This window comes from Taudactylus pleione, unplaced genomic scaffold (genome assembly GCF_031769625.1).
Source record: "Taudactylus pleione unplaced genomic scaffold, aTauple2 ptg000073l, whole genome shotgun sequence".
NCBI lineage: Eukaryota > Metazoa > Chordata > Amphibia > Anura > Myobatrachidae > Taudactylus > Taudactylus pleione.
Window position 1 is genome coordinate 1,280,001 of NW_028284475.1, and position 21,371 is coordinate 1,301,371.

A 21,371-nucleotide genomic window follows, 5' to 3' on the forward strand; every position below is an offset into this window, starting at 1 on the left:
ATCGATCAAGGTTCTTTCCAAAATTTGCCGAATTTGGAAGAACTGACTGCTGGAAATAACCCTTACCACTGTACATGTGACCTTAGCGTCTTCATCAGAGAGACAATAACAGCGGGGCCCTTGTCAGTCCCGGACTGGCCGAACAATTATTTCTGCTACCACCCTATGAACCTACTAGACACCAGACTGGACTCATACAGCCCGGGAAAGCTGGAGTGTGACGTCAGGCTGGTGGTAGCCATATCGGTGTCGGCAACCGCTTTTGTAGTCATTGTCTGCATGCTACTGTGCTGGAGGTTTGATGCCCCCTGGTACTTGAGAGCAACGTGCCAGATTATTAGATCCAAATACCGGGCCAGAAACTCCCATGAAGCCAGAAACTTTTCCTATCACGCCTTTATCTCTTATAGCTACTCGGACGCCGATTGGGTAAGATGTGTGCTGCTTCCTAAACTAGAGAGCTGTAACCCTCCCTACCGAGTCTGCATTCATGAGAGAGACTTCCTCCCCGGAAAGTGGATTATCGACAACATCATAGAGAACATAGAGAACAGCTATAAGATCATCTTCGTCCTGTCTCGTAACTTTATCAACAGCGAGTGGTGTAACTACGAGCTGTACTTTGCCCACCAGAGGGCCATTGGTCACGCCTTCGAAGATGTTATCCTGGTGGTCAAGGAGAACGTCAGCATGAAGGACCTACCGAAGAAGTTCTGCAGGCTGCGGAAGATGCTTAGCACCAAGACCTACCTGGAGTGGCCTTTGGAGGAAAGCCGTCAGCCGTTTTTCTGGGTCCAACTCACAAGCATCCTGGGGAAAGGCGGCCAAGCTGCTCCGGGTCAAGATAACTTTTCATTGGTGAATGAAGCTGTGAATGTAGATAGCAACACAGAGGACAGCAATGTCAACACGCTGGGCGATTAAACCCTGGAAGTTGGGTCCCAATGATTTTCTTTTTGTAGTTTTCTGTTCTGGCCTCCTGAACCTGCGGCAGGGAACACAGCCACTTCCACTGACACGCCCACAACACTCCCATAACACGCCCACTGACCAGACCATTATTGCGGTCACCACTATCTGCCGCCCAGTCACCGCTCAGGAACACCCAGCACTTTTCCGCCACATTTCTGAGACCGTCTGACCCAATGGCAACAGCACCTTTGTACATTTAAGCCATTGCAAATAAACGATCAACTTCGAGAACATCGCCATTGCGTGCGGATTACGTGTGACTGAGCATCACGCCCTGAGACGGGAGTCTGAGAGCCTTGGGACACGTAGGCCCTTTTCTCACACTGGTTGGCAAAGAGACCTGTGAAGCAATTATGTTTTATTTTTTATATATGCTGGTGTATACAAACTTACTGGCGCCGAATAAATGTATATATGCTTATAGTGCAGATAGATTACATCATATTTTATTTTTGTAATACTGTTTAGTAGGGATGTGCAGGCTTGGATAGGTTCGAGTTTGCACGCCGAGTTCGGATTTTTCCCTCCAAAAAACGGGACTCAGAAAGAGGCAAAACGTCATCTTGCATGGACAAACCTCATCATTCCTGGACAACTCAGAAAGAGGCAAAACGTCATCTTGCATGGACAAACCTCATCATTCCTGGACAACTCAGAAAGAGGCAAAACGTCATCTTGCATGGACAAACCTCATCATTCCTGGACAACTCAGAAAGAGGCAAAACGTCATCTTGCATGAACAAACATCATCATTCCTGGACAAAAGTCCAGGAATGATGAGGTTTGTCCATGCAAGATGACGTTTTGCCTCTTTCTGAGTCCCATTTTTTGGAGGGAAAAATCCGAACTCGGCGTGCAAACTCGAAGCTATCTGAGCCTGCACATCCCTACTGTTTAGGAAGTGAAAGTAGTCATCTGATTGGCTGCTACGACTTATGGAACCTGTTTTAGGCCAACTAAGTTTTTCTACGTTGACCCGCTCCTAATGAGTGATGGCGAATTAACTGTTTCATTTACTTTGTGGTTAATAAAGATCATATTTACCAGTTGCCCACATGTCCTCATTAGACCTTGGTTGTGAGGAGGGGGAGGGGGGTCTGTTAATGGAAGAGGAACAATTTAATATGTATCGTGATCATTGCACATGACCCTCAGACTACATGATGACGGTAGATGGCGAGGTGGTGGGGCAGCTCCCATGTGGGCACCCTAGATACCCTTGTCCTGTAAGCACAGATGGAATGGGAACATTAAAGCTAGCTGCTGACTAGTACTTTATCCAATCAGCGTATTTGGGCCGCAGGATCAGAGGTTTTATCCACTGTGGTCACAGACTGTGTCCATCATCATCACTATTATTGTAATTATTATCACGAATAAAGGGGTGACCTACAGTATTAGGCAGCGTTGTACATTGAGGCATCAGGACACATTACATGCCATGTCATGGCATAACAAAATGTAAAGCTGGCTCTGATCACATGAGGGGGGGGGGGGGACACTTGCTACATAAGATATTGGAATAACAACGGGGATAGGAAAGTGCAAGGCTGCAGCATTATTAACCAGCGATTCTAAAGTCGCCATTGGCGCTGCTGTAATGAGAACAAAAGCGTTTAAGAACAAAATAAAAGGACGGCGCTATCTTTAACAAAACATGGGGTGTATTGCTATTAACAGCATTGTCCTTTTAAATCAGGTGTAAACACGCTGGGAAGCGGAGGCTTTTACAAGTCATCACTTAGTGCCTAAACCTCAGAGACACAAACATGGTCATTGATGTTCTCCGTGCGGCAGGGAAACGGCTCTTAGCAGGCGCACAGAGGATGGACGCTGTGTTTGCCATGATCTCATGAAAAAGTTTTAAAAAGGTCTTAAGAGTGGATAAATCCTTTAACCATACAGCATTATGCACTTAAAACAACGCACGTCTTGTCATGTTTAACTGCTGGGTATGGTCTGTAGTGAAAACATATTATAAAAGTCATTTATGGTACTTGAAGCTGGTATTCTACTAGACACACTCTTTGTTCAAATTCCTAAACATCCCCCTTCGCTTGGTGACAGGAGAGTTTGCAATTAATTGTCACCAGTATTTCCTGCCTTCCGGCCAGAGATTTAGCATCTTTACAAGACACTTCTAGCCCATCTACTTGTGAGCAGAATAGTGCTTACACTAAGATTTAGGAGTCTATGTACTAATAATTGCGATACTGACGCGATTATTCTATACCTAACTCGCCGGGGATATTTCATTTTGTAATAAAAATATCTCGGCATAATTGTATGTAAAAAACGGCTTGATACATAGGCCCCTTAGAGTGGGACTAGAACCCCCTCCTCTACTCTCCCGACTTCAAATCTGCTTGTGCATATTAAATGTAAACAAAAGTGTACAATTTCTATTTCTCTGAAACATGGTAACATTTTCTACTGATGAAAAATTAGCGCAAATGTCTAAGTTTCTGGGTTATATGTAACAGCCTGCGGACTGCAGTCTCGCATGGAACTCACCGATGCCTGCAGTCCTCAGGCTCTTACATTTATCCCTATGTCTGTGTTATTTACGGAATGTAAATGTCTTCCCATGTCGGTGAAGCTGTTAGACCCTTCCTATTCTCTAGTGATCAGAAGGTCTGGTTCTGAGTCGCAGGAATCCACGGGTGGACGAAAGAGCTTACTTCCTTAAGCAAATGCGGGAATCCATCCGGAAAATGCCAAACCGCTATGCTACAAAACAGATGCAGTTGTGGGCAGAGAGGAGAATTGTTATGGATGGGCCCCTATACGACCTCTCCACCGTGGAGCCGCCCCTTGACACCACATACAATTTTGTTACAGTTTTTTGGGGGTGGGGTCTTGGACACGCCTCCTGAATTTGGCCACACTCCATACCACGGCCAGCCTTAGCTCTCGATGGCACTGCCCACAACACCCCCAAGACACACCCACAAGATGGAACAGTTCTATATGGGGTGAGTCAGAGATCTATGCAATTTCTATTCTGTTTCTGGCTGGCATTCGGGGGGGGCTAACAGTCGCGGGTCTGTTGGTGGCAGGGACTGCATCTAAAGACACGGTTGCACTGACACTGGCGGCCATGGGCACTTGAACATTCTTCACCTGCCAGAGGCAAGTGCAGTGTCCGATGGTGGGGCCCATAGAGCGCCAATGGTGCATTTGTTCGCACATCGTTGTCGCAACCGGCGAATGTCTATATAGGACGTTCATCAGCCCATGCATTAGCATAAAGACACAGTAGCGGCTGTGCTGCTTTTATATACAGATCAAAATGCGCATTTCTTATTTGTAAATGTTTGTACTGGTATTTATTATTTAGCATAAAAAAGGAAATCTGAAAAATGAGCAACAAATGTCTTTTTATTGTGTTTTCCTTGAATCTGCGTTATTACGCTGTGGCTTTGTTATCGGAAGCGGGCAAGGGATGATGAGAACTGTAGTCCAATGTTCCCCCACTGTGCATTTTCAGACGTGGACAATAAGTGACAAGAGGCGCTGAGAGCGATGCTGCAAACCGATGCTCGCATTGTTGATCAGGTGCAGGCATCGGATCTGAGACGCTGACGTCTTTTTTCCTTCCGTACTAATCTGAATGAGGCCCTAAATCCAATACATGCTCACCCAGCAATATATTGTAACATATAAAGTAAAGTACATCAAAGCGCAAGATACTTGTGCAAGAGGCTGACAATTTATATGGCTTCTGGCTGCCAGCAGTGGATATATTGAGCAGTCCTAAGCTGTCCCTCTTATTATTGGCTGGATGGGTGCAAAGGATAATTATTCTGGGCAACATTTTTTAAGCAATAAAAAATTGTGGAAAAATCATTTCGACATTCATAATGTCGACGTACCAATGTCAACCTCCCATCCATGTCAACATTCAGACCATTCTGAATGTATACTAAATGAAAATTACGAGCTAGAGTGGACTACTTCATTATTTCTATATAACTGAGGGAACAGTGCTGCTAAGTCCTGTATTTTATCCATAAGGCATCACTGTATTATTTTTTTTTTGGGGGGGGGGGTACATTCATACCCAAATATCTAATTCCGTTACTCCTAATCTAATTGATATGTTTCGTCTGTATTTATCTCAACCCCCCTTCTTGGCAACAGACCACCATGCTAGGAGGATCAGGCACAGAATGACTGACAGCTTGGCAGACTTGCACTATGTGTGGAATGTCAGGTTAACACAGAATTAAGTATTTTAACTTCAGGGTTCATAGGGGAACCTTTCGCTTTTGGAGGACAGTGGAACTTTAAAGCCTTTCCTGCACAGTTATGGATCCAGAGCGGAATGCAGGAAGAGGATGTTGAAAGGAACCAGTCGATATTCAGTGTACTGTACAGCGTTAATGAACGGCTTACGCAGCCATTGTGTAATGGTTTTCCTTCTGGTTATCAACACCCTATTGTTCGTCCATAGAACCATTTTGAGGCCCCTGGGGAGAAAATCTTGATGTTTTTCTGTGCAAACAGCCCTAAGTCAAACAAACTTGTCTGTGCTTCATACCTAGCGTGCAGATAAATATTGTATTTGCGTGCGCCCACGTGGGCGGAGACCTTTTTCCTGTGTTATTGGCAGCTCAGACCTGTGATTTGCTGGACCCTTTTACCACCTTATTTCCTGAAGTGTGATTGTGTGTTTTTGATTGGTTGCTGGAAATTTTTTTTGGTTTTGCTAAATAAGGTTGCTGGATTGTCACGGGGGCTCAGCAACAAAGACGTTAAGGGGTCCCATACCACCCACCCAGGTGTGTTCTGTGACATATGTGTTTGCTAGCTTAGGTAACTGTGCTCTAACTACTTTACTGACCACAGGGCTTAGCTGAAAGAAAAGCATGCAGTTGATACTGTTGTGTAATATATATAAACTGCACTCGAAAAAAAGTTGTGTCCAATGGATTCTTTATAGGCACACTAACAAGTAGAGGCCATATTGAGATCCAGTATGTCACTGACTGTTCTTATGAAGAAATCTTATTTAAATGTCACTGTTTAGTGAATCCAAGGTGTGGATAACCTGAATGTCACTAGCGCACGCAGGGGGGGTTTCTGAGTACCCAGAAACCTCCCCTGACAGACTGAAGAGGACCGTCTTGTTATGCCCCGTCCCCTCACGGCAAAGTGCCGCGATTCGTGGATCAATCAGGAGGAGGCGGAGCCAATATGACGTGATTTCATTAGAATTGCATAATTTGGCTCTGCACCCTCCTGAATGACCCGCTAATCGTGACATTTTCTCGCTAGGGGAAGGAGCCTAATGACATGGTGACATCCTGCCAGGTCCCATACTTATCAGGTATATAACCCGCAGCTGCTGCAGGGTAAGTGTGTGTGTAATGTATGTGTGACATACAGTAGGCGTGTGTGTAATGTATGTGTGACATACAGTAGGCGTGTGTGTAATGTATGTGTGACATACAGTAGGCGTGTGTGTAATGTATGTGTGACATACAGTAGGCGTGTGTGTAATGTATGTGTGACATACAGTAGGCGTGTGTGTAATGTATGTGTGACATACAGTAGGCGTGTGTGTGTGTAAGCAGTTATGCAGGGCCCTAATGGCCATAGGTTTCATTTGAACCTATTGCAGGTCAGGTTTTCTGCTTTACATATAATAGTGAAATCACTGGCCTACCCTGCTATTGCTCACACGCTAGGGGTGACGTGACACGGGGGAATGATCATTATGGGTGATGATAGGGCCTATAGATGATTTTTTTCCTGTTATTGACGCTTTGTTTCACACACAAAAAAAAACAGAAATAATAATTAAGAAGCTGGTAACCCCCTAAAAAGTACTCATCAGACTGGCATTGTGCAATGCTGTTTATAGTGCTTCACCTTTATAGTACACAGAGACCTACTGCTGCCAGATTCAGATATGTACGCTAATGCATTTGCAGCTGCTGTCCGAAAATAAGCCAATGCTTTAGCCGTTGCAGATCATTCGATAAAATCGTCCGTCTGAGTAGCCCCATCGTCACGCAGAATGGTCACCTGGACTGAGCCGTCGGAACCACTTTATCTGCATACGGGATCGCAGCCATTCCTGCTACATCCCCCAAGTGGCATCGCAGAGGTACCTTGGCACGTGCACAGTAAACCCAAAAACTTCCTCATTGAAAATGTTTTGGTTGGGATGATTGTGGCGCACCCTGGTAAGGGAGGCAGTCACTCATACTCTCCGCTGTTATCATTGCTGCTCTGGGGGCGCAGGCAGGGCCGCTAATACTAAGGGACAGTGTCACAAACTCGTGTAGGGCTGGAATACACCTAAATGTTGGTGTCTCATTATTACCGGTGTGTATTGCTGTCTGTGCTGCCGCCGTCTAAATGCTTTTCTATTGCTGTGCTGTCCGTCCCAGTTCCTCCTCACATGGTCGTGCCTGCTTCTAACATGCCCACTGGCTCCTCTGTAGTCGCCCGGCTGCTCCTCACCAGCCTGACTCCTCCTCGGACCTCCTGCTTTCGCCCCCGACGCTGTCTGTCACTGTGTTCTCTCCTCTCATGTTTCCGTGCTCTGGGCCTGATTCAGACCCACTCGCGAGCGATATGCGCTTGCAAGCGGGTCGATGGTAGCCCAGTGCGCATGCGCACGACGGAGCCGGCTCCGTCGTGCGCATGCGCGAGACCCGGATAGCGACAGGCAAACCGTCGCTCCGGGTCTCGCTACAATGGGGGCGTGCTGTCGATGTTGAGTGAAAGCACGCCCCCTTTGGTGGGCGGGCCGGGGGTGTGGCTGCCCAGACAGAGGCATTCCCATGGGAATGCCTGCCATCTGGGGCCGGCCCCACTGACATCACAAGTGATGTCAGTGCGAGAGCTTTTGGCTCTGTTTGAGCCGAAAGCACTCTTGGGTTTGCGGCAACGAGACCCTACCACAAGGGTCTCGTCACTAGCCCGATGGTCGCGATGGTCTTGTCCATCGCGACCATCATCATGGCCGCTCGCTATAGCTGTGGGTGGTCACCCACAGCTATGCGAGCAGCCAGGAGGCCGTTCTGAAAAAACAGAGGGCCGGCTCTGATTCAGAGCGAGCGCTCTGTCAGAGCGTCCGGCTCTGAATCAGGGCCTCTGCCTCTGCGTGCTTTCAGCTCCCTGAATGGGGGACACTTCCGGACATCCACCAATCATCAAAGCGAGTGGCTGCTAACTGCTGGAAATGGATTGCCCCCAGAGTGTGTGTGGTGATATGGCCGCCAGTGCACGGCAGTATCACAACCTGTGAGAGGAGGCGGGCAAGAGGCCTCAGGTGCCAACAGGTTGATCGAGGCCACATCAACCACTGTACCACCAGGGCTCTTACTGGATGGGAGGTGGCCCGGGACACTAGGTGATGGTGTGACCCGGGGGTCACATGGCACCCTACCCCCCGGCTCAGTCCGCCCCTGGACATATGTATGTGTGTATATGTATATATATATATATATATATATATATATACTGTAACCAGATTGCACACCAGTAACTGCAGGCTTACGCTCATGTATGATCACAGGGGGCAGAGACATAGGGATAAATGACATAGCTAATCTTTGCTTATTTTCCTGTACACCTCCACGGGGCGCGAGGGAAAATGAGCGAAAATGTTGTCCCTCTGAGTTATTCTGCGCATATTGTGCTGGGGTGAATCTCCCCCCATTCCCGCATAGTGTCGTATTTGGCTGTGTCTCCATAGGGCTGCACCTCTCCAGTACATGCAATGCGTCTTCACTTGTACAGAGACACCTGCCATTCCCCAGGGCTGCAGTCACCTTGATGTGTATTTCTGTAATATATGTGACATATTTGTCATTCTGTGGTGCTGGCATCTTCAAAGACCGGCTTAGGTCACAAATTACATTTCTGTTTTCAAAGCATCGCTCATGGCTGTTCCTGTCACAGAACTATTCCGTCACAAGGCATTGCCTGTACACAACGCCACCTCAGCTGTGTGCATTGGAGGGGGGGGGAATCCGTAATGAAGCAAACAGACCCTTCGTAACAATATCATATCATTAGCCCTCCGTTATATTTCATTTAGAATTTTTGTATTTTAAATCTTTGAGACTATACATAGCTGGGATAGACAGGCAAAGCAATATGTAGCTGGGATAGACGGGCAAAGCGATACGTAGCTGGGATAGACGGGCAAAGCAATATGTAGCTGGGATAGACGGGCAAAGCGATACGTAGCTGGGATAGACGGGCAAAGCGATACGTAGCTGGGACAGACGGGCAAAGCGATACGTAGCTGGGACAGACGGGCAAAGCGATATGTAGCTGGGACAGACGGGCAAAGCGATACGTAGCTGGGATAGACGGGCAAAGCGATACGTAGCTGGGACAGACGGGCAAAGCGATACGTAGCTGGGACAGACGGGCAAAGCGATATGTAGCTGGGATAGACGGGCAAAGTGATACGTAGCTGGGATAGACGGGCAAAGCGATACGTAGCTGGGATAGACGGGCAAAGCGATACGTAGCTGGGACAGACGGGCAAAGCGATACGTAGCTGGGATAGACGGGTAAAGCGATACGTAGCTGGGATAGACGGGCAAAGCGATACGTAGCTGGGATAGACGGGCAAAGCGATACGTAGCTGGGACAGACGGGCAAAGCTATACGTAGCTGGGACAGGCGGGTAAAGCAATATGTAGCTGGGATAGACGGGCAAAGCGATACGTAGCTGGGACAGACGGGCAAAGCGATATGTAGCTGGGATAGACGGGCAAAGCGATACGTAGCTGGGATAGACGGGCAAAGCGATACGTAGCTGGGACAGACGGGCAAAGCGATACGTAGCTGGGATAGACGGGCAAAGCGATACGTAGCTGGGACAGACGGGCAAAGCTATACGTAGCTGGGACAGGCGGGTAAAGCAATATGTAGCTGGGATAGACGGGCAAAGCGATACGTAGCTGGGACAGACGGGCAAAGCGATATGTAGCTGGGATAGACGGGCAAAGCGATACGTAGCTGGGATAGACGGGCAAAGCGATACGTAGCTGGGACAGACGGGCAAAGCGATACGTAGCTGGGACAGACGGGCAAAGCGATATGTAGTTGGGATAGATGGGCAAAGCAATATGTAGCTGGGATAGACGGGCAAAGCGATACGTAGCTGGGATAGACGGGCAAAGCGATACGTAGCTGGGATAGATGGGCAAAGCGATACGTAGCTGGGATAGACGGGCAAAGCGATACGTAGCTGGGACAGACGGGCAAAGCGATATGTAGTTGGGATAGACGGTCAAAGTGATACGTAGCTGGGACAGACGGGCAAAGTGATACGTAGCGGGGACAGACGGGCAAAGTGATATGTAGCTGGGACAGACAGGCAAAGCGATGCATAGCTGGCATAGATGGGCAAAGTGATATGTAGCTGGGACAGACGGGCAAAGTGATACGTAACTGGGATAGATGGGAAAGGAGACTGTCACAAGCCGCTCATGTGAACGCCGAGGGACCGTTGGCTGAACTCCTCCTATCAACTGTCCATCATCCCTGCTCTGTTCTGGATTGGTTCCTGCGGCTATTTCTTTCTGGTGCGAACGCTGCTCCGATGCCGGTGATAGCGTTTCATGTGTTTCCGGTTCTGGCTTTGTTCTCCTGTTTCCAGTCGAGTACCCAGTTCACCTGTCAGTTTGTACTACCTGCCGATTGTGTCATCTAGGCGGCACGGTCTGCATACCAGCTCTCTGCCTTTTGTGTCATCCAGGCGGCACGGTCTGCATACCAGCTCTCTGACGTTTGTATCATCCAGGCGGCACGGTCTGCATACCAGCTCTCTGATGTTTGTGTCATCTAGGCGGCACGGTCTGCATACCAGCTCTCTGCCGATTGTGTCCTCTAGGCGGCACGGTCTGCATACCAGCTCTCTGCCGTTTGTGTCATCTAAGCGGCACGGTCTGCATACCAGCTCTCTGCCGTTTGTGTCATCTAAGCGGCACGGTCTGCATACCAGCTCTCTGACGTTTGTGTCATCCAGGGGGCACGGTCCGCATATCTACTACCTGCCGTTTGTGTTATCCAGGGGGCACGGTCCACATATCTACTACCTGCCGTTTGTGTCATCCAGGCGGCACAGTCCGCATATCTACTACCTGCAGTTTGTGTCATCCAGGGGGCACGGTCTGCATATCTACTACCTGCCGTTTGTGTCATCCAGGCAGCACGGTCCACATATCTACTACCTGCCGTTTGTGTCATCTAGGCGGCACGGCTTGCATACCAGCTCTCTGCCTTTTGTGTCATCCAGGCTGCGCAGACAGCACTCAGTATCCCGAGTGCGTAGTTCAGTGTACCACCGCTTGTGTCAACTCGGCGGGACAGGTCTCACCTCAGCATCAACTTGCCAAGGGCTGCTGCCCGGCCCAAAGGCTGCATCTTGCTCTATGGCCCACAGGCCACAGCTAGCCAAGGCTTACCAGCACTCGAGGCTGCTTCACGGCCCAAAGGCCATATCTTGTCTCACTGCCCTCGGGCCACGACTAGTCAAAGGCTTACCAGACCTCAAGACTGCTACCTAGCCCAAAGGCTACATCAACTACACCAGCCCTCAGGCTGCAACTAGTTAAAAGCCTACCAACCCTCAAGGCTGCACCACGGCCGCAGCTAGCCAAGTGTTCCAGTCCTCAAGGCTGTTGCTGGACTCATCCTCTCTTGTTATACCCGAATCCTAACAGCGACATGTAGCTGGGATAGACGGACAAAGCGATACGTGGCTGGGACAGATAGACAAAGCGATATGTAGCTGGGACAGATAGGCAAAGCAATACGTGGCTGGGACAGATAGGCAAAGTGATACGTAGCTGGGATAGATGGGCAAAGCGACTGTGTGGCCAGCTGAGTGGCTGGTCGTTATTTCATGATGATGGGCCTATGTTATGCGGAGGACTGGGTCTGTAGTCCCATCCGTCTATTTCTTAATCTGCCCAGAATAATACAGAGATAGGTGCATACACGTTTTACAAAACATTTATGAAGAAGTCCTGTAGGCAGACTCATAGCTGAGGATACTCCCTTCTAGAGAAGAACCAGACAGCTCCAACACAACCATCCTGACTATGTGGGTGACTGTGATTCACCCTAAGGTATAAACAAAAAAGTAAATGTGGAACCACATATTACCATAGAGCCAACAAGGCGAGGGGGAGACATCCTGGGCCACAATTGCTGGGCCTGCAGTTATCACAACCTCAGGCTTGGGAAATATATGATTTATGCAGCGTTTACAGTCTGTGGAAGGGAGGAAATACTGTAAGTGTACGGCGCCTGTACCAATATACGAGTAAACACACTGACTCACATTACAGATGTACTGAACAGTCAACAAAAAATTACTTGGAAAATGCTAAAAAAAAATAAAAAAATATATAAATAAAAAAATGATAGCAAATGCAGCAAATTATAAAAAAAAATAGCTACAAGGGAACGTTAATAAGTCAGACGCAGAATTGAACTCCAAGTCGGTTTTGCGATAGATTGCACACTGCACATGATCAGCAGTTGGTCATACGCCTCTAGGGGAGATTCAAAGTCGTTTGCATATCCACTTGCAACTGAAGGGTGGCAGCGAGGGGTTCACACATAGGCTGAGTTTAGCGCGGGCATGTTGCCAACGTGTAATACGTAATAGCTGGTTGTAGTTAGGCAGAGATCCATCTTTTTTTCAGGTGTGCGCTGATAATGATGACAGCTATGAAACCAAGCGTATGGATAGGGCGGAGCGGTCGCGCAGATGCGTAAAGTTCTGTATATGGGCTAATATCAACCTGTAGTTTCGTGCACGCAAGGCGGGAGTAATTGCGGGCGACTTGTGTTTAACGCTTCCTCACCCCCTCGATATTTGCAGCATATATTTTGCGTGCGATTTAAGTTTGTTTTACTGTGATAAATTAAATAAAATAAAAATCTGAGATATACAATTACAAAATTTCCAGGATTATAATTGTAGAGTTTTGTGTTAAATTTGTATGACTAGGTGGATATTTACTAAAGTGCGGGTTTTTAGTAGTGGAGTTGTTGCCCATAGCAACCAGATTCTAGCTATTATCTTCTAAAAGGTGCTAGATAAATGTTAAGTGTAATCTGATTGGTTGCTATGGGCAATAATTCCACTTCTAAAAACCTGCACTTTAGTATATATACCCCTCATTATCACGTGACCTATTACACCGTACGGTAGTTTCACAAGCGTTCCCAGAGCGTTTAAATAAACATGGAAGTGAAATTTCTTTTTGTGCTCAATCAGAAATTATTTATTTTCTATTTTTAGTTTGTTTATCCAGATAGTGATTATGCTGCGTCCTGGCATTGTGAGAAGTAATCAGCCATGGATCGGGGGGGGGGGGCTTCTGGATTGTAGTTAGTGGGGGAGGCAGGGGTAGTAATGTGAGGAATTTGGTAATAGACAGCCCCTACCTCCCCCATCTAATAATTATTTTGATACCAGAAAAATTTCACAATACATTGGAATTCTCTCTGTAAATTCTCTATCCTGAAGTCGCTATGTTCTAGGCTTCAGGATAATAAGGGTTACAATTACACGCATCAGGTATTTGGAGGGGGAAGTTCTAATATGCCTAATGCTGGGTACACACTACTAGACAATGGCCCTCATTCAGAGGCGCTCGCAAAATGCGAGCGGTCGCTCTGAATGTGGGAGGCCGCTTCTCTTTTGAAGTGCGGCCTCCTGGTCTCTAGCTAAGCTGTGGGTTATCACCCACAGCTTTAGCAACCGACCAGGTTGATGGTCGCGTTGGTGAACACCATCGCGACCATCGGGGCTTGCTACGAGACCCTAAGGTTGGGTCTCGGCACCCGCAAGCCCCAGGGAGCTTCCTGCTCTGATCGAGCAGGAAGCTCCCCACTGACATCACTGCTGTGGTCAGTGCGGCCTCCCACAAAACGGCAGGCGTTCCTTAAGGAACGCCTCCGTTTGTGAAACCACCCCCCCGCCACGCCTACACAACAGGGCGAGCTGTCGATCACCATTGACAGCCGCCCCTTTTGTAGTGAGCTCCGGAGCGAGAGAATTTATCTCTAGCTCCGGGGCTTGCGCAGGGCCTAAACATTGACCCGCTTGTGAGCGGGTCTGAATGAGGTCCAGTGTGTACCCTGACGATGTAATGAAGGACAGAACGATGTTTGTATTGTCTGCAGATAATGCTATTATTTTATCTGTTCAGAACTTTAATAATCAAACCCGTAATAAGATCTCCCCTGAAGATTATGTTAAGTGAATAATTTTCACCTCTGGGCAAGCGTAATCGCAATGCAATTGCTGCTTTTGCGCAGTGCGGATTTCGCATAATCTCTGTAAATATTGGCTTTGCGTAAATCTCGGAATCAGACCCACAAATAGTGCATCTTCCAATTCATGATCAACTACTTGCATCGTGTATGGTGCCAGTACATTGACAACAATTTCTCTCGATCTTTGTACAGTTCTTCAACTGCCACCCCAAACGCTGCCAGACATTGCCGGACAGGAGTCACTGGCAGTTGGTGTGACTACCCTAATTGAATTTTGGACTGTGCTGCAGACCCACCACTGCAGCCACCACTGATCTGGAGTAGTGTGGAAGTAGGGGCATCACAGCATGTGCTTGCTTTGGGCTCCAGGGCTCCATGCTTACAACCCTACATCCACTGAGGTAGGATGAGGGAGGCTGTACCTGTTTCATCTGTACTGGGCCCCACAGATTCTGATGGCAGCCTGTACTAGCCATCAGACTGAGCTCAGAATTACACATTAGGTGCCAAACTCTCGCCCCTCATAGTTCGTCATCACAGGGCCTCCACTTAAGTGTGGGGGAGAACACTGCTGTCCGTACAAATGCAGAGCCATCTATCGGATTGTGGCCTTACCTAAAAGATCGGTTACCGTCAGCACCATAGAATGACGGGTGTATACACAGATTAATTGTATGGGCACCCTGACCATGATCTAAAGGCTCCCTACACAATATTAGTCAGGACGGTGGGCTCTGTGGGCCCATGCTCTCTCCAGTTTGAGGCCCCTTAGATCTTATGGACTGAGGTGCTGTGCAGATGTTTCCTAAACATTGCAAAATAGTTCAGTTATTTCTGGTTTACGAAGAGCTTAGCTATTTGTGCTTTGATTTAATCTGGAAAACTGAGAACCGTTGCGCAAATTGCCATCCTTCTACAATGTGTTTCCTGCCCCAATGGAACCCACCAACCCAAGCAGCGTACACATTGCTTCCTGAGATTGCAAAATGATGATTGCTCATCGCTCCTCAAGACGTGTGTGACGGGTCTCCTGGAATAAACACTTCACACTAGGAGCACAGGCATCTCGATTGATCATGCAAAAGCGCTCGCTGAACTTTTAATTACGGAAACAGAAATCTTTTAATATTGCACCCGTTGAGCATCGCTACGATGTCAGGCGTTGGTCAAGGACCTGTGGTCAACTCTTCAACACCAAGCTTGGTGTTTACAACCACGACTTACGATGACGAGCCCTTTTATATGTGCCCTAAAGAAGAAAGCATCAGATTTGGGGCTGCGATAGTGCCCGGCTTCTACTACACAGTCTTCGCTATAAGTTTGCTGGGCAACGGCCTGATTCTATTCCTGCTGCTGAAGTTTGAGAATGTAAAGACGGTGACCAACCTGTTCATCTTCAATCTCGTAATATCAGACTTGTTATTCACAGCATCCCTCCCGTTTTGGGGTTACTACCACAACCACCAGTGGATCTTTGGAGACGGACTGTGCAAGGTGGTGTCATCCGTCTTCTATATCGGATTTTACAGCTGCATGCTATTTTTGACGATAATGACAATAGACCGGTACATGGCCGTCGTGCACGCCATATACGCCGCCAGAACCAGGAATCTGCTGTACGTCTATGTGGCCAGCGCCATCATCTGGATCGTGAGCATCTTCTCCACCATTCCTAAATTCGTCCTGTATGGGACCAGGAATGACACTAATGTGGGGATGCTGTGCGAGGAAACGGGATACGAATGGGAGAAGATCAGTCACTGGAAAGAAGTTGGATACTACCAGCATTTATTTATGTTCTTCCTGATACCGCTGCTGGTAATCCTCTACTGTTACGCCATGATCATCGTTAAGCTGCAACACACCAGAATGCACAATAAGGACAAGGCCATGAAGCTGATATTCGCCATTGTGCTCGCCTTCTTCCTGTGCTGGGTCCCGTACAACATAGTGCTTTTCATTAAGGCCAAGAAATTGACTGAGGTCAGGCTGGATGAAGAATGCAGCAATTCGATCGACTACGCTTTCTATATCTGCCGCAACATCGCCTATTTCCATTGCTGCATTAACCCCTTTTTCTATACGTTTTTTGGGACCAAATTCCGTAAACATTTATCATCTCTATTTGGGAACTGGATAATGTGCGGATCGCGGTACAGACATTCCAGTTGGAGTAGCCGGACCAGCGAATACTCCCCTCAAACGACTTATGAATAAGTTGTGCTGCTTCCTAGTAACCAAGACCTAATTAGTTATCAAAGATGGAGAGAGAGAAGGGGGACGTTGAGGGTGGAGATGTAACAATCCTTGCAGATAGATAAAGTGTGGTAGGTCCCTAAGCAACCAATCAGCGTCTGTTAGAAGCTGGTTGCTATGGGCAACCTCTCAACTTTTCCTCTCGCCAAGGCTTGATAAATCTCCCCCAGAGAGGGAGAGAAGCCAGAGGGAGAAAGAGAAGGGGGGAAGAGAGAGAGAGGGTCTAGGGAGAGATATTACGTTGCCATGTTTACTATAAATAGCTAATTGCACTCTATAGCAATCAATGGTTTTTATGATTAACTTTTTTTTTTTTTTCTTGTAACGGAATTTCAAGGGCATTGCATGGATCTTAGCCTGTCAGTTGTGTGATAATGGTGATAATTGGAAGACAACTGTCGTGTGTTAGTTTAGACGCAGGTACTGAACAAAAGTATTTTCTCGGTAAACGAGACAATTTTTTTTTTTTGGCTACATTTCATTTGCAATCTTAATTTAGCCAAATGTTCCATCTCATATTGAACGATGATGATGATGATGATGATTTTTATAACATTTCGGTATCCGTTACATGTTTGTGTGAAGTTTGATTAAACGGCAGCGATGCCAGCAACAATCTAACATGAGACATTGGTGGTGTCGCATGTGATAAATGACTACGGTTCTAATCATGTTATTGTGAAAATGGTGAAATAAATGTTGCGTATACAATTTGATTTTCATCTTGTGCATGTATGTATATTACTTTATGTATTCTTTTTTTAATTTATTTATTTATAGACAATTGGCATTGTTTATTACAAAGGAACACTTGTGTCGTACACTGAGTGTTATTTTTCTAACATAGGCGCGGATATGCAATCAATAATGTACTTTTATCTGTTGACCATGAAAGTAGCGCTTATGTTAATAAATAGCATGCCACTAATGTAAAATAACAAACATGGGCTGATTCAATTGGGAGTTAAGCAAAAAAAAGTAATTAACAGTGCACCTGGCTAAACTATGCTGCAATACAAGGGAAGGGGGCAAATACATTTAGGGGGGTATCCAATTAGGCATGATCTGCGAAAAACAGGGATTTTTCGATGATTATCCCCATTTTTCAACAATTTTTTTTTCACCCTATCCTATTATTTCATACAAAATAATAGGATATTTCTCTCGAAAACGCATAGGATCTGCGATAAGCTCACAGTCCTATGTGTTTTCGCCATTTCAGAGGTGAAAAAACGTCACTTATCATTAATTATTTTTCGGGACATATCAGGCGGACTTCGGTGCTAATTGGATATCCCCAGGGGACCGATTAGCGCCCAAGCTATGTTCAGGGCTAATTGGATACCCCCTTATTGTGTTTACTTGCAGGGTAAATACTGATTGCTTTTGTAAGTACGGTAGCCCACATATACCAAGGATGTACTAGAAAATAATAGCTGGATGTTTATTGGTTGCTAAGGGAAACTTCTCAACATATCCTTTTTAGAAGCTTTGATACATTTCATCCTTTGTTTGTAAGCTGTCCTACAAATCAAAATCTCCCTGGGAGGAAAACAAGTATGGTGGCCAGTCACAGATGGACAGTCTGCTCACTACATTGTGGGTCATGTGACTGGTTGCTATGGTAGCCGTATAACACTACTGAATTTTAAATAGCAGCCTGAAGAAACAAACCGAGGAAAATGGTAATAACTACGTATGTAGCTTGCCACTATTTATGTTAATATAATAATTATTATAATTATTATTACACTAATCAGCTTAATTTTTGAGATTAAGTTTTTTTTCTGTAATTTTTTTATAATTAGTGGATGGTGAATTAAAAAATATAACTAATTTTGCTCAATCAGGTTAGTTTTTTTTCTGCTCTCTCAAGTTTAAATAAAAAATTCAAATTTCATAATTAAATTACATAAGTTTGGAACTGGAAATTATAATGTTCATTGTTTCAATGCAGACTTACATTCACATTAATTGTACAGTATATATGAAATGGTACACAGATACAGTTATTCTGGAAGAAAGACCTTTCCAAAGACTTTGGTGTGTGTTTTGCACATGAAACATCTCTCTCTCTCTCTCTCTCTCTCTCTCTCTCTCTCTCTCTCTCTCGAGGCACCGGCAATATTCCACAAGCATACTCTCCGCTGTTTTCAGTTTATTGATTTCTCCAGCAAAAAGGGCTGAAGAAAAGGCTTTTGTATGTTTAACCCCTTCGCTTCTGCGGGTTTACTCACCCCTGTGCTGAGTTTTTTTTTTTTTCACGTTTGCGCTCTTCACTCTTCAACAGTAATCTCAGAGTATGCTTGTTTGTTTTATTTTTATAATGCGGCACCCACACACATCCATTAGTCCTTTTATTCATTTTAACACATCATATAAAATGAGACTGAAATGGTTAAAAAAATAAAAATAAAAATTGTTTGATTTTTTTTTAAATTGAAATGCCCAGAGAGTGCAAAAACAAAAAGCAAATGTGATTTCTATTGTGTTTTTATTTTATTTTTTTTATAAACACCACAAATAAATACTTTGTGATTTTCGCTTCGTCATGAAAGCACTTTTAAGAAATTACAAGCAGCCGGCATCTACGTGTAGATTTTTTTATTTTTGCAAACTTTTTCTGCTTTGATTTAAACCCTAACGATGTGTAGAAGTAATATCACATCCCAAAAGGCCTACAATTTTTTTTTTTTTACCTAGGAAACCTACTGCATTAAATGATGGGACCCCTTTTTTATTTGATACAATATGGGGGAGGTTTGGACTTTAGATTCCCCCAATGTGTGCGCTTTCATTGTCTGGTGATCACCAGACTATAGCTTCTAAGGGTTAGATGGAACTCCCCTCTTTCTAAAGTGGCTGTCCCTTAATTATTGGATGCCAGGTTGTGGGAGCCCTTCCCCCATCCCTGGACTCCATATTTCTGTAGTGCTGGGGGTTAATGTCTGATGATCACACAGATAACCAGACATTAACTTTTATGAGGGAAACACATTATCTTTAGACCCTCCCCCATATTTGTATAATTTATTTTTACATTTTTCTTTAAATCGGGGGGATGTGGAGGATGAGCCTGACTCATCCTCTGCAGTTTTGGTGTACATCAGGATGATGAGTCAGGCTCTTCTTCTGCAGCGAAGGGGTTAATAAATAGACCCCCTAAATCTAAACCAGGGGGCACACGGATATAGGGAGAGTAGCCATTAATATAATTAGAAATTAAATATAACAAGTAAATTAGTCAAACATGTTTCTATATATTACATTATACAGAAAGATGGTTGATCTTTAATATTTTATTTTTTTTTGTGCTGTGGCATCCAGTATGCAAATATTGTATTACCGTTCCCACTCTCACCGGCTCTGCCTCAACCTGCCTATCTGGCGCCCCTGTATATATTACCTACTAGCTCATGCTTGTGAACCATTTTAGGTTATGTCAGGAAGATGGGTACATTTCAATGCATAAGAGATAAGGACGGCTGTTAACTACTGCGTTCATTTTAAAAAGATATTGATATGCAAAAATTAAACAGCAGAGACAGTAATAAGAGGCTGACAGGATAATATGGAAGCATTCATTATATTATGTTATCTATTAGCTGATAAATAGGGACCAATGGGTTAATGGTATAAAATGATATGCAAAAACAAAGTGAAAAAAGCAGAAAAAAAAGCCAAATTGGGTAAAGCTGCAGTACAGTATATTATACCTCTTTTCCACCGAAATGCCGTGTCCGACCCAGGTTATTTGTTTGGTGGAAAAGGGGTATAAATGTTAAGGTAATTTCCACTAACACAGGGAGATATAGGGGTGCATTTGGGAACGGAGGGGGAAGGTTATACAGCTGTAATGAATATTTTCACTAGTAAGAAAATCAGGATAAGCTCAAGGGAGTAAGTACCAGTGCCACCGTAGGAACCTACTTCCAGTGCGCCCCAGTTATTAAGTACCAGTGCCACCGTAGGAACCTACTTTCAGTGCGCCCCAGTTATTAAGTACCAGTGCCACCGTAGGAACCTACTTCCAGTGCACACCAGTTATTAAGTACCAGTGCCACCGTAGGAACCTACTTCCAGTGCGCCCCAGTTATTAAGTACCAGTTCCACCGTAGGAACCTACTTTCACTGCACTGATGATGAATAGCCTGGTAGCTAAAATATGTGAAAACTAGCGTTTCTGCATGGTTACCGGGCCATTTACTTATGATGAATATACCCCTCAGAGTGTTCCTTTGCGAATGAGGGACTTCCGGGTCTATGACCCACAAGCCCCTCTGGTATCATTCTGCGAATGCAAAACATCGGCCACGTCTGTAAGGACTAAAACGTTGGATGAAGGTTTCAGTGGATGTCTGGAGACAGCTGGTTCATATTAGGGGATAATTCTCCTCAATTTCCGTGCACCCAACCTGGATTCTGAAGTGGTGAGCAGCAATGAATATATATATATATACATATATATATATATATATATATAAATATATATACACTACCGTTCAAAAGTTTAGGGTCACCCAGACAATTTCGTGTTTTACATGAAAACTGACTTTTATTTATCAAATGAGTTGTAAAATGAATAGAACATATAGTCAAGACATTGGCAAGGTTAGGAATAATTATTTTTATTTGAAATAATAATTTTGTCCTTCAAACTTTGCTTTCATCAAAGAATACTCCTTTTGCAGCAATTACAGGGTTGCAGACCTTTGGCATTCTAGCTGTTAATTTGTTGAGGTAACCTGAAGAAATGTCACCCCACGCTTCCTGAAGCACCTCCCACAAGTTGGATTGGCTTGATGGGCACTTCTTGCGTACCATACGGTCAAGCTGCTCCCACAACAGCTCAATGGGGTTGAGATCTG

The 21,371-nt window shown here is 45.4% G+C and overlaps 2 protein-coding genes across 2 annotated transcripts in view; both read left to right on the forward strand.

Annotated features, from left to right (window-relative positions):
- Positions 1-1,783, forward strand: part of LOC148532501 (toll-like receptor 2) — an 11,626-nt gene extending 9,843 nt beyond the window's left edge. The window contains exon 4 of the mRNA XM_088467694.1: positions 1-1,783. This exon is cut by the window's left edge and continues 1,583 nt beyond it. Within this exon, the coding sequence (XP_088323820.1) occupies positions 1-924 (924 nt within the window). The 3' untranslated portion in view covers positions 925-1,783.
- A 13,534-nt stretch (positions 1,784-15,317) lies between these two features.
- Positions 15,318-17,186, forward strand: LOC148532502 (C-C chemokine receptor type 4-like). Its single transcript, XM_088467695.1, has one exon. It carries the CDS (start codon positions 15,400-15,402, stop codon positions 16,462-16,464), a length of 1,065 nt encoding a protein of 354 aa, XP_088323821.1. The 5' UTR covers positions 15,318-15,399; the 3' UTR covers positions 16,465-17,186.
- Positions 17,187-21,371: the final 4,185 nt, after the last annotated feature.